The sequence below is a fragment of the Phaseolus vulgaris genome, chromosome 11, assembly GCF_051622355.1.
Source record: "Phaseolus vulgaris cultivar YP4 chromosome 11, ASM5162235v1, whole genome shotgun sequence".
In the NCBI taxonomy this organism is placed as follows: domain Eukaryota; kingdom Viridiplantae; phylum Streptophyta; class Magnoliopsida; order Fabales; family Fabaceae; genus Phaseolus; species Phaseolus vulgaris.
The window spans coordinates 4,302,833-4,317,519 of record NC_143508.1 but is presented as its reverse complement, the minus strand read 5'-3'; the positions used below and the strand labels follow the sequence as shown (position 1 = coordinate 4,317,519).

The 14,687-nt window shown below is 31.6% G+C and overlaps 1 protein-coding gene across 5 annotated transcripts; it reads right to left on the bottom strand.

The window, feature by feature from the left end:
- Positions 1-1,452: 1,452 nt before the first annotated feature.
- Positions 1,453-12,904, bottom strand: LOC137813381 (transducin family protein / WD-40 repeat family protein). Of its 5 annotated transcripts, none has more exons than XM_068617442.1 (23): positions 12,706-12,904; positions 12,264-12,589; positions 12,008-12,111; positions 11,725-11,793; positions 11,242-11,302; positions 10,999-11,138; positions 10,277-10,466; positions 9,963-10,024; positions 9,453-9,541; positions 9,232-9,301; positions 9,087-9,146; positions 8,108-8,254; positions 7,959-7,997; positions 7,807-7,844; positions 6,704-6,790; positions 6,132-6,297; positions 5,878-5,955; positions 5,191-5,327; positions 4,722-4,798; positions 4,096-4,165; positions 3,332-3,397; positions 2,356-2,522; positions 1,453-1,779 (listed from the first exon to the last, which is right to left on the bottom strand). In XM_068617442.1, exons 1-22 carry the CDS (start codon positions 12,763-12,765, stop codon positions 2,388-2,390), a joined length of 2,271 nt encoding a protein of 756 aa, XP_068473543.1. In that variant the 5' UTR covers positions 12,766-12,904; the 3' UTR covers positions 1,453-1,779; positions 2,356-2,387. The 5 variants fall into 5 exon arrangements, with proteins under 5 accessions (XP_068473543.1, XP_068472065.1, XP_068472781.1 ...); XM_068615964.1 differs by having other exon boundaries at positions 6,695-6,790; positions 12,706-12,898; XM_068616680.1 differs by having other exon boundaries at positions 1,453-1,706; positions 6,695-6,790; positions 12,706-12,898.
- Between the last annotated feature and the right edge of the window lie 1,783 nt (positions 12,905-14,687).

Below are 14,687 nucleotides of genomic sequence, written 5' to 3'. Positions count from 1 at the left end.
TGAAACGCGTGAGAGTATGCTCTTTCTTTTTTCTTGTTTTTGCCTTAAAATAAGAAATTAAAGAAAGAATGCGGAGTTAGTTTGCCTATAAAAACTGTATATTAATAATAAATTAAAAATAATTTTATTTTTTAAGTAAAGAAATGACAAAATACTCAATTGTATTAATAAAATTCAATTGTATTAATAAAATGAAATATATTAAATATAAGTAAAATTGAAATAAATTTAAATATAAAAAAATGATTATAATGGGAAATCTCTTTTATATATAGATATAGATTATTATTATTTGGGTTGATACTCTTTTGATATCTTTTTCTTAATCTAAATTTTTCTGTGAGAAAAAAATATGCTTTTCAAACATAACTATATGTTTTGATTTTGAAATTGTATAAATATAAAAATTCAAATTATATAAAAGTTTACATAGTGATCATTATTAAGATGATATCATGGATTCAATGGTTAGATTCGTAATTACTATGAGAGTAAGTGTTGGAGTCAGTTAATTATTTCCCTTTGTGAAAGTATACTATGGAAAAGAATGTGATAAAAAGAATAAATTGTATTTAATATAACAGTGAATATAAATTAAATTTAAAAACAATTTAAAACAAAAAAGAGAGGAAAAATAAAATATTAAAGTATCAATCACTTTAATTACCAACTTTTGAGAATTATTATTTTAAAGTGTGGTTGAATCTTTAACCTACCAGATAAAAAAATGTACTTTACAAAGTAAAATATAAAATTATAAGTAATTAAAATAGATAACTTGTTGTACTGATAAAAAAAAGACAATTTGTAAAGTCAGTAAACAATAATTTCAAAAAATAACTATTAAAATTATCAACAGTACAATCCTACAAATTAATGATTCTTTTTCTTTAAAAAAGAGTATAACCTTACATAAAATAAAGTTCTCAATTGAAAACAAAACAATTGTTATAAATTTCCTTGACCAACATATATAACTTTTATTTTTCAAAATAAAATAAAAAATTTAATCCATTATTTGATTATTATAAATTGCCTTTTCCAGTTTCTATCCAATTTTTGATTGTCTTTAATCACCAGGAAACATTTATGAATTATCATTAAAACGATCTTGTATTTACTACGTTGATTTCCCTTAAATGTTTTTATTCTATATTTTCATACACTTTAATTGTATTTATACTTCGTAAATATTCATAAAACATACGAAATATTCATTAATTTATTAATTATTAACAAATGAAGGTTAATCTATAATTGGATAACTTCACTTTTGGTTTTAAAGGGGTAAAACAAATGCAAATGCGTGATCATAAAGATAGTATAGGAATTATTAATTACATATTCATGTATAAACCGTGTTAAAACATTCGCTAGTTTACATTACAGAACAAAACAGACATTAAAATGACTTTTGAAACGTGGTTTCTTAAATAGAAAAAAGAAAAAAAGTAGCACACAAAATTGATTAACGTTCCCAAATGAAGTATTAATTAACATACCATTAAAGCAAATGATGCAAAAAAGACTACACTGTTACCTCAATTACTTCAATGGCTTACACAACCTATCTGATAAACATCTCATGGGTTGAAAACTATAATTGTCTCAGTAGGGAGGTACGGTGGAAATCTGTAATTGTAGGTTACTGCTGCTGAATCACTTTCAATGAATCTTCTAAAATGAAACAGCTCCTTGTTTTGAAACTGAAAAGGATGTCAGTTTTAGACTCTAAACAATGATATTGGTTGCTGATATCCTTTTAGTACAAAAAAAATCCTGCGAATACAGAAAATGCAAATTAACAAACGTAAATCTAAGCATGACTATAATAACGTGTTCTAAGAGTGCCCCCCAGTGGCAGGAACTGACGATGAAGTTTGATAATTTAATCATGGTTATGGATTTTATTTTATATGAAACTTTGTTACTAAGGAACGAAATATTACACAAACTTAAAGCTCAATTGACGGTTCCCTCTTTTCAAATACTTGGTCTGATGTTAATGATTTTACCCCAAGCCAGACTTCCATTCTAGTTTCCATGTTGATGATGATGGAGTCATAGTAGTAAAAGAATGGAGGGTGAACATGTAGATGATGAAAATAATACAATATGTACCAAATTGAATTTTGAATGAAACTGAAAATTCAATATATATGAGATAGAATTTGGAAAATAATTTAGAAATGCTGTACACTGAATAATATCTGTTTCCAAAGAACTGTAGACAAAATGCTTTGATTTGACCCTCTCCCCCCAGAGACACAATGCCAAGAACAATAAAAAAAGGAACCCTGTGTGCATGTGCCTGATTACGGGGCACTAACATGAGTGTAATCGCTCCTCTTTTACCTTCATTTTATTTGGAGGAGCGGAACACCAGATCAGCTCTGCTTTGTTAACAGCTCAATGTCAGATCCGACTTCTGCAATCTTGGCATCCTTAGAGCCCTTAGCTGCTTTTGCAATGTTCAAAACATCAAAATCCAGAGCTATTTTTCTGACAAGACCCTCAAGCATCTGATTGAAGAAGATTAGAGAAATGAAATTTGAGTGAAGCAATTCAGAGGCAGATATGCTTCAAAGCAAATGAATTTATTATAAAAAATAAATTGTCTAGTGTGACATTTTGTTGAATAATAAGCTTCATTATTAGTTCTCCCAGATTCATGGATTGTCTGCACATAAATATTTAAGACACAAAAAGGATGTTTTTTATTTAATTGTTAGCTCATGATTTCGGAATAAACAAAGTGTTATTTTGATTCTAGACCCTTAGTATAGTATATAATAACATAATGTCATTAAGTCGTTTCTTTAAGTAAATCGGGTGCCTTAAGACAAAGGTGTTCCACTGACTAGGATATGGAACACAAACCTGCAGCCAAAACAATTTGCAAATAGGTTGAGTAGCAGCAAGAGTATAATAGGGTGATAAATGGATTGGAACATCGTGTTTTAAAAAAAGTAAATTGTAAAAAAATAAGCAAAAATCATGTAGTAAAGTTGAGACACAAATGCAGACTAGCTTGACTTCCATAGTCTATACAAGAACAAAAGGCTTATCCCATTACCCAGACTAGCTTCACTTCCATCCTCCATAAAAAAAATAGAATCTATGCACAAATACAAGATGTGCAACAGTAGACAACGGATATATACTATAAAGGATTTGGATAATCAGTATTCACAAAAGCAGATATTAACAAACATACAAAATCGTGTATTTAAATGACATTGAGATGTAGCAGGTAGAACAGTTTGCCTTATATAGAGACAAAGAATGTGTATTATCAAACACAACACATCAGATAGAAACTTAAAATTACCAGAGATCCAACAGCAACCAAAGCACGAAATTTGGAATCAACTTCTACATTTTCATCCTCGGCAAGCTACACAAAAACAAAATGCATAGTTCAGAAATAATAACATCTAAAAGTAAGATATTTGATTTTGAATAATCCAGACACATACAAAATCTAAAGCAACACTGACTCGCTCCTTCTGTTTCAAGTGTGTAGAAGCTTTGAATTTGGAGGTTTTTCATTTACGGGGAATATGGCAGAGCATAAGAAATGCAGGTTAAGTATGACCAAAATTAGCATTGTTTAGGGGTAGAAATTTGCACTATTTAGATATAATATTGATGGGGATGCCACATATAATTCAATCTCAGTGGACGACATGACCAAATGTTTTAGGTGTCATCAAAGTCTCTCAAATCCCAATGGAAAATTCTACAAGACAAGTATAATAGACCCAAAGATTCTCCTACAACCACAAGCATCTACTGAGGAGGAGACAGATTCTCCTACAAGCGGTTTGATCATGTGAGAGGAACAATAGATCCAACAGTGAGAGGAGGGAGAGAATCGAAGATAATCTAATTAACAAGAGTATAAGACTAGAAGGAATAGTGAAGAAGAAGGAGGAACAATTTAAAAGACCTTGTCCTAAATGATTTTATTGAAATTTTGTTTTTTGGCAGAGACTAATGGAATTGATCCAAGTCAAATTTACCTAGTAGGATAAGAGGTTTGGGGATGTAGTGGTGATTATCATGGCTAGGTAAAAACAGCATAAGACATACCTCAAGGGCTGCTGACAGAACTTGAGATTGACCTTCTTGATCCTTTGATTCAATCAACAGCACAGCATAACTGCGAGGATCACATAAGAAAAAGTTATTGCATACTTACATTCTGGACCATTAATATTGCACTTATAAAGGCAAATAACTGCAATGATAAAATGTGAACTGAGATCTAAAAGCCACAACCACTTTTTGCGTCTATACTTTTGCTTATGCAGCAGGATGGTGAAGAATAGTAGAGTTACACACCAAGCACAAAAGAAATCCAGATGCGAATTACCCTCCCTCTTCCATTTTTTTCATCCAAAAAGATAACATTTAATCGTTCTTTTATTTTCTTGGAGTGGGGAAGAGGTATTAAAAAAACCAGAAAGCGCTGAAGCATTTCTGCACCTGAACACAGACTGTATCTTCTATTTGGAATTAACACAACCAAAAGAGAGAGACAATTTCCAAAAGCTAAACATACAAATAATAAAAAAGTAAATCAAGATGAAAAACTAATAGTGGAATTATGTGAGCCAAATAATAATAATTGATAATACACTGTTTTTTTCCCAGAACAATGTGCACTAACTCAGTCAAGAAAATACTAGAGTGTTTGTACCAAGAAAAGGACTTACTTTAGTAACAAGGTAGAGTATGACAGCTGCAAATTTTTGTTTGGAGATGAACTACAACTTGAGAAAGCATCAAGTATCTGCCCAAGAAAAAATGAACAAGGAATTTTCAGAAATGAATTTTTTTAAGCAAAAAAATAGTCCAAGTCATTGAATTGATGAATTGATACCTGTCTGTCAGTATGATGAATTGTGAAAATTTATTAAAAGACACATTTAAAAGTCAACGTATATCTTCAAATTAATGAATATCACTAAAAACACATGAAAACAGAGGAACAATAAAAAGTTCTAAATTCATCACACAAGGTATGCATTTATAAATCCTTTTTTCTTAACAACAATGTTACATAATGAATCGTTTTTCTCAACAATGTATAAGAAAATTTCTACACTAATGTTAGTCTATCAAGCAGTTCTACAAATCCTTCAAAAATTCAAAGTAAGAAAATTACAATAAAGAAATGCTAACCTCACTACGATGTTTCTGCAACCAGTTGTAGAAGCACGAATTCCTGAAGAGATTAGTTACAGCACGGATGCTGGTCAACAGATTTGCAGGAATTGTTGGATTTACAGTGACTTTCTTAATCACTTCCACAAGTATGTCTGGATATAACACAGGAGAAAATCAATAAAAGATTACACACTAACAAAAAGGTAGGAAAAGAAAAATATGCTCCAAGATCAAGGAATATCAGTACTAGGGCATATTTCTGATAGAAACACAAGGATAACCAAAGTGCATAATAGAAGGGGTTGAAAGGGGCACAATGTAGAGGAACAAAACTAAGGGAGAGAAAACATAACTAACTACTAAGGTAACTGCTGAAAGGGTATATATTAATTGGTATAAATCTTTTCATTGTGTCTCTCAACTGCAAACAAGCAGTGTGGGGTGGTACCACTAGCATTACAATGTTTACTTGCAACTAATCAAAGAGTTAGTGTACAGACAGCCCACATGGTCACTGGTACAGGAGAAGTATGATGAGATGTTAGGATTCAATTGCAAGGTATGGGACTTGACTCTCACACTAGAAACATGGAATTCTATTGCGGTTCTCACTTCTCTCAATGTTCACACCAAAAGAATGGGATTCTATTGATTGCTATCATAATTTGATGTCAGAAAACAAAATGATGGCAAGATTGATACCGTTTTCTGCTTCAAAATGCTTGTGAAGTAAAATAGACCCATCTGGATGAAGAACAATTATCCTTATGATATCAATGACTGCATAGAGAAAGCACAACAAGAAGTAAGGAAGACCATTTTCCTAAAGACTAGAAAAGAGATTTAAGTGAGGACAAGAAAGAAAATGAAAAAAGAAATTCCAATGGTTTTGTGAAATTAGCAATGGAAATTTCTTGAAGTACAACAAAAAGGAGCAACAAGAGACAATAACTAACCAGGAAATATCATTGAAATAGGCCATGATCGAACCAGATTCAGTAACAAGTCTATATCAGAGTCTGCAAATTTACTAGAATGATAATGTGAAGTGTCTTTCAGAATTTTAACAATGGCACCCAGTCTAGAAACATTGAGCTCAGTCAAAGACAAGTTCTGTTTTTCCTGCATGAGATTGACAAAATAAAACCGATTTACAGAGCACATCCAGTATTTGAATCCATGTATGCTCGCTAAAAGTTGAAGTCCACTTGCTAAGACAAGCGGCTTTATTGTTATTATTTCTTTCTGATACATAGTTCAATTGCACGGTTTCTCTTTAGGTGGTTGGAAGTCATGTTTCATAACCCGTAGATTCCAAGTCTTTCATCAAAAGGCATTTTAAGTTATCATCATCAACAAGTATATTGGGGTTTCAAATGATCATGGATAAAGCAGATACGGAAGATTAAAAAATTCCCCAATCCTGACCATCGCAACTTTGAAATTCCTTTTACCAAAAGTATATGATTTTAACAGTATGTATAACAAATTAATAACCAAAGAAGAACAAAAAATATACCATATCTACCTGGTCAGATTGTAATGTAATATTGAACTCAGTAATCTTTTTAAGGATCCCGTCAAACTGAGCTGCATCAAAAACAAGCATCCCTTTCTGACAACAGAAGTAAAAAGCGGGTATGAGCTATCAAATTACATGATTAACTCAAAGAGGGAAAAAGTTCAAATTTCCTCACAGAAATTGCTTAAAAAATTATTACACAATTTTTAGCACTATCCACTTCCAAATGGAATCAAATTAGTTGTCCGTTGAGCAACATTTCTATAAATATGATATACTGGCCCGTCTGACTGCTTGTCTTCTAATAATAGTAGCAGTAATAATAATAATAATAACAGAAAAACCATGAAGGTCAAATTACAGTGAAATCAAAACTTTAGAGTTACTTGCCACCAATTTTCTAAGGTGAAACCCCATTTGCAACTAATAAACAAGGGCATCATCAAGAAACATTAATAGTCACTTCTTCCTATTGAGCTCCACTAGAGCAATATTCTGTGCTTACCGAATCAAGGGATCCCTATCTTAAATACACCGTGAAAGTAGGGTACATAGACCACAATTACAGAAAAATAAAAATTACAAATTCCTTATGCCAAAACATACCAGATTGGGTGCTAATGTTATATTATAAATCTACACTTATGTTTAGGACACAAAAAATAACATGCTGGGACTAAGGATTTTGCTACATAGCCTGGCTTTAACTGCCCACATATCATGTAACCCAAATTTAAAAATAAAAATGCATTGTTTTTAATTTTAATAGAAAAGAGAAAAAAATACTACTTAGTAAAAGAAAAAACAGATCATTTGCATTTTCCAGACTTAAGAACTCCCAGGTTGAAATGTATTTCCTGAAGACAAAATATGTCAACAACATCCAAAACAAAGGGATAGCCTGGCTTTAAGGACCCACAGATCATGTAACCCAAGTTAAAAATTAAAAATGCATTTTTTATTTTAATAAAAAAGAAAAAAAAAACTACTAAGTAAAAGAAAAAACAGATCATTTGCATTTTCCAGACTTCAGAACTCTCAGGTTGAAATGTATTTCCCCAGGACAAAATATGTCAACAACATCCAAAACAAAGGGTATGAAAGCACACCTTAGGAATATGCTTGAAAGTGGGTTTTGCAGAATTATCTGTCATTAAAAATAAATAAAAAATAATTGGGATGAGTAATACAAGCACGTGATACATACAAGATGAACGTAATGAAACACATGAACAACCACATAAAGCTGAACTTTTATTACCAGACAAATAAGAAGGTTGTCCTGGTACGTAAGCATGGGCTGAAACAGAAATAAATAAATAAAATGAAATAAAAAAAGGAGGACAAAAAGGACAATGGACGTCATTGACCACCATCAAATTTTTTTATTTAACGGATATTTATACTTACAGCCAGTATAGGGATCTCGAAATGAAGCATCAAAAGTAACATTGTTTTGTCCAGTATTTTGAAGAATGAACTGTACAATTTGCTCACGAAAAGAAAGTGGAAGATTCTCCTTGAGTAGCCATTTATCAGCAACATCATATGGATTATCTGGAGACATTAAAGTTTTTTTATTAGTCAGCAATTTTCATTCACAGGCATAAACAAGGACGAGGTTTGATTCTTAGCATCTAGCATGGGTCAAATAAGACAAACAATTGCAAGTGACAAGAAGGCTTAAAGCATAAAATGGGCAATAAAGTTTCCTATAAAGCTTAATGTACAAGTACATCAAAATGATATCTTAGAAACCTCAATATCTTCCGAGGTTCTAATAATTAAACCAATTGTAAAAGAGGGTGGTATGTTCACATCACAGAACAGAGGAATAAGGGACAAAGATTTTGAAAAGCTTGACACATTCTCTTCTTCATAAATATCTCTCTACTGTCTTAAAAGTACTGTGACTTCAGGCTTCAGAGCATAAGCGAAAATCAAATGCAAGGAAAACAGAAATATGAGTGCTATTTTACTACCACACCTCCTTTTTTTCTATACAGGACACTCCAAAACAACTGCTTCCTTTTATTAGTATATTGACCAAGTAGCACACATGCACATATTCTGGAAATTGATGCAATCTACCATAACAGTTTTCGATAACTTGGCCCAGTAGTTCATATTACACGATCCTGATTATCTAGTGGAATATGAATAAATCCATCTACTTCTCCAAGTTCTCATAACTGAATTAGACAAAATATAATGAACTAATGAAATAATAATTAATATGTTTCTACTGACCCTAATAAGTCAGTTAAAGTCACTATTCCAAAACATCTATAGAACAACAAGATAACCTCTCCTAATGTGGCACAAGAAAGTGAATCCGTTCACTATTAAGTTAGGATTAAACATGCTGCCTGGAGGTAAAAATGCATACCTGATCTATTGTATGGCAGCTTACGAATAGGCATACCATCACCAATATCCACATCAAACACTGAGCATCACAGGTAAAATGTATAAGAAATGAATCTGAAGAAGGCAAACCTAATCAAGTGTTCAGGGAAACAAAGGAAACTGACCATGATCATACTGAATACCATCAAAAATTTGAGGATTTGATTCCTCAGGTCCATCAACAACTTCACCGATCTTTAAGTAAATGTAAATTGTTATTTAAAAAAATCTTATAATATCATCTACATTTGCCACTGCAACTTGGATTTGAATTAGGCAACAGAAATAGACAGTTTAAGTGAAACACAATAGAAAATTAAAAGTTGTATAGAACAAAGGGAATTACTTTATCCCACTTCTGTTCTCCCATGTTCCATCCATATGCCACCCCATTATCCCCCTCTCTGACTACTTTTGTCTGGCCATCAGTTGTTCCTGTTCAGAATCAGAAGATGCTTAAAACAGAAAGAATGACAAACACTGGGCTCGAATATGCAAGAAATTTATAACACAGTTCAAAAGAGGAGGGGGTGGGTGGGTTCATTCTAACCATGTATCATGCACAAGTATAAATCACAGAATGTCATTAGCCAACAGGTATTACAGAACTGTTGAAAACTTATAAGTTATGACTAATTTAATGCTACAATTTCATTCAATCAAGCTTAGCTCTCCTATCTAAAAAGATATTCAAAACCGGAAATAGCATGTGATTACAAAAGGTGGGCAATCTTCAGCAATGTGATGCCATCACTTGCAAATTACATCTGTCTCCCCAACCCCAATTCCAACACTCCAAACGAAGAAACAAATGGTGGGTGTAGGGCATTTGAAGAAGAAACAGTTAAAACTATACCTGGGATCTTCAGTGCCTCCAAGCCAGGTAACTCTTCTAATTTCAATCCTCCAACCCGCTTCCTAGCAAAAATAAACAGATCAAGCTAAGTTCACCAATAATACCAAGAGATAGCTAATCCAAGCATAGCATAATATATATTTAAAAATTAAAAATAAGCCATGTATTCACCAAGGACAAATGAACCATATATTTCCAGAGTCAAGTGAAAATCTTGGTTAGGAAATTCACAATATGGACAGACAAGAAAAGGAAAAACTGATGTGACAAGGAAGTAGCAAGCACATTATGACAACCAAATGAACAAAACATACCTACTAGATTTGTACTGAGAAAGTTCTGAAGTGTATAAATCAAGCTCTAGCTGTTCAGCAACATTATTCTGATCTACAGTCCAAATGCGTACAACTCCATCTGAACATGCAGTCACAATATCCCCATTCTCCATAAATTTTGTATCCCAAACACAACCAGGATGTTCTATGCTCTGAACACAAACTCCATCTGGAAAAGTTTCAAGAGAAAAAAGTCTGTAATTTCAAATCAGAGATACATAAGTTGAGGCAAAAAAATCAACACAATAGCCCGTGAAGTAAAACTGATGCCTTTGAGCTTTTTACAACCTTAGAATATTCATGCACATGGCAAGTTGAATAGTGAAAATGAAAGAGAGAGGTCTCTTCATATGACACTACAAAATAAAATGTGTACTCTTATAAAAGATAATTTATATTTTCAAAAACAAAGTTGCAAAAATTGTGCATATTGATATAAACCCAAACCTGTGAATTGTAAGAATTATGGCAAATGAAATATAATATAACTGATTAACAGAAGAATAAGTAGTTTCCTAAACATAAGAAAAATAGGAGACACACCCCATCTCCAACCCCTTTAAACTTCCTGAAGACCAACCACCAACATTATTGTGTAGCTCACTTAGCACTCCCAAAACTGAACCAGGGCCATTGAAGTAATATATGCTGATAATATTCCTTAGGACCTCTATCATGAGAAGCTATAAAGACGTAATTACCTTTCCAAACTTTGGCAAAACGATCTTCGCTACCACTGACAATAAGTCCCGATGCATGTGAATCAACTGAATAAACAATGGCAGTGTGACCGACCATCTCCATTAACACTTCACCACTTACTGCCCATAATCTAAGAGAACTGTAACAACAAAAACAAGAAAGGCAAGGTATATGTATTTTCTGAAGCACAACCAGGGTTTCATTAATTAGATCAAGGGGAGTGTGTGCAGAAATGAACCTACCCATCATGTGATGCAGATAGGATTCCAAGACCAGACATCACAGACAACCCACGAACTGTATCTGTACATTCCTCAAAGGTCATCAGCATTAGCAGTAACATTAACAACAACAGGTGGGAGGAATGTAGTCCGTAACGGCATAAAAGAATATAATATGATTGCGAAAACATGTTACCAAGGCAGCATAATTGCTACAAGCCTACAACCTCTCTGGCCTTCATTTATTTGGAAAACATGAGCCAAATTGGCAGAAAATAACCAATTTGATAAAATAAAACGATCTCAAAAAAAAATCCACTCACAACACAAATATGACAAGCAATATATTAAACTTGAACATTAAATTATAAATTCCTCATCGCCAAAAGAAATGTACAAGGAAAATCTATAAATTATCACATGTGCATACAAAAAGAAATGTAAATTTCTAAAAAAATAAAAGATTAAAATGCAACATGCATGTCGAACCGCAGTAAAACAAACCTGAATGTCCTTCAAAGGTATGTATGCAAGTTTTTCCTCTCCAAAGCTTTAAAGTAGTGTCACTTGAACCTAAAATTGTGAGACCGTAAGTTTGACAAACTCAATGCACTCCAAATCATTCCAAAAAATAAAAGTATTTTAGGTAACAAGATCTCACATACACGTAGGCAGAACCCCAAGTATAAATTCTCCCTTTAAATCATTACTATAAACTGACACAAGATAATAAAAAAAAATCCTGACATAAATGAATTAACGAGTAGCTATACTACACTATACCTACCAGTAACAAACTCTCCTGAGGGCAGCTTTATAACTGCTTGGACTGGTGCCTTATGGGCTTCCCACGTCTCTACAGCTTCCCCATTTCTCCACCGTCTTAAGGTACTACGCAACAGTAAAGTGTGCAAAAAATTATCAAAATTGAAGCAAAATCAGTTCCAACTTCTAGGAGACTTTGAAACAAGGAATTCAAGCAAACTGAAAAATAACTAGAATCAAAATAATTGATATTGTTAAAATAAAACCAAAAACCCTACCAATCAACAGAAGAGGACACAACATCCCCTTCATCAAGCGCAATGCCAGTGACCTGCAACTGATGGCCCTTGAGAGTATGAACCTTCTCACCAGTTTTCAAGTCCCAGACAAAGACCTGAGTGTCCATGCCGCCAGACACAACCCCACCAAGCGGAAACTCCGAATTCGGGGGAATCCACGCCAAAGGTCCCACAAAGCTCGTGTGCCCCAACAGAATCTTGGAACTCACGAACTTGCGGTGGCTGTCCAGAGACCACAACCTAACCGTCCGGTCCCTCGACGACGTCGCTATGGCCTCGCTGCCGCAAACGCATATTCCCCGAACCTGAATTCAACAATCAATGCAAATTGAAATTAAAACGAAAAAAAAAAGGCAAAACGAGGACGTTTGAGTTCTGGAAGTTTGAGATTTTAGATGAAGAATTGAAAGATAAATCTTACATCATCTTCGTGACCCCGAAGCTCGCAGCGCAACTGGTATTCTTTGAAATCAATGTCCATTTTGAATGTGATCGAATGAGAGAGAAAGGTTTGAAGATCGCTACACACAACACAGAAAAATGCTTCCTTGCTTCTCTTCTTCTACTTCCTTTTTATTTTCTTTTTCTTTTTCTTTCTTTGGGCTACAAAGTTCACTTCTTCGAGTCCACTGTTATATATAAGAGAGGTAAAAAATATGTTTTATTTTCCGGTGGTTATTTTGAAATCAAATATAATTATTTTTTTAACAAAAATAGTTTAAATTAGCTACTCTCTAAAATACTTTTTATATTTTTTTCTTTAACGATAACTATTTTAAGAGTTATTATCAATGTATCTTTTTATCATTATTTATAAGTTCAATTTTAATGTATTTTAAAAATATTATCAATATTTAAGAATATTTTCGTATGATAATTTATTGCAAATTTAAAACATAATTTATATATTAAAAATTATGCATTTAAATTGTAATATAATTTAGGCATTCTCATTTCGTTTCTTTTGTGGAAGAATTATTATTTTCTTCACTTCTATATTTAACTTTCATAATTTGAAGAAGTATTTGATTGGATGAAAATTTTCATCAATACTATTTATCAACATATATTTATTCACACTTAATAACTTTAATGACATATTAGACTATAATAATTAATAAATTTATTATTTTAATTCAGATTCATATAATTGTGTTTAGTTTGACCTTAACTATTTTTTTATTTTATATTTTTTAAATTAGTTAGAGGGAAGTGTCTATCTTTACAAATTGGTAAAATATGTAAAAGTTCGAGTTTTTTTCTTAAGTCAGATTGATACTTGTTAAATCATTTGGGAATTGAGAAATGACTAGTCTTTAAAGAATGTGTGAAGAATTCAATGACAAAAGAACTTAGAGATCAGTCCGTTTTTATTTGTTGTTTAATATTTTATGTTAAACAATCTCAACCTCTTTTATCTTTATTGTTATTGCTAATTTTTATTGTTTATCTTTACGTTAAAATCATTTTAATTTAGCATCAAAATGACAATATTGTTGTGATTAATTAACAATTTTTTTCTCTAACAATTGAAGATTGAACTTATGATTTAGTTGTGATATTAAGGTTTTGATCAAATATTTATAACTAGATTAAAACTCCTAACTTATGTATATAATATAACTCTTCCTCTAAGTCTAACCAAAGCCTACTCATTTAAATATAATTGTTTAAGTTTGACTTGTTTTACTTGGCTTAATCATATAACAATTGGTACTACATACAACAAACTTTATTGAATATATAAATAATATTGATTACAAATGATGAAATTTTGAGAAATATTTTTTTAACATGTGAAGATATACTTCTACTCATATATTTGTTAGCTTAAATTGATTCTAATATATAAAGTCGATGTTTATAAGGTAGAGTGTTTATAATGAATTTGATGTAAAATATATGTACAAGTTTCATATTACATATTCATTTTATATTTAAATTTATGTTTTGATAAGCAATTGAAATAATAAATGAAGGTTTAATTACCTTTTACTTCCTATATTAAGGACACAAAGTCAATTTAGGATTGATTTTTTTTTCTAGCACAATTTACATTTTTATTTATCCGTGTAGCATCATTTTGTTTTTATTTCCATATTTAGCACCTTTTTGTTTTTATTTCCCTATCTAGCACCTTTTATTTTTTATTTCCCTATCTAGCACCATTTCATTTTTTTTATAATTTTAATTTTGAATGCATTAAAAAATAAATATTTTTAATGTTTAAAATAATTAGAAATATAATTAATGAATAAATAAATGATTTTTTACAAAATAAAAATAAAAAGGTAATAGATTAAAAATGTTTAGTTTAAAATTATTATTTTTTAATATGAATAAAATAAAAAATTAAACCCTACAACAACATAAAAGTTGAATTTATAAACATAAATTAGTATT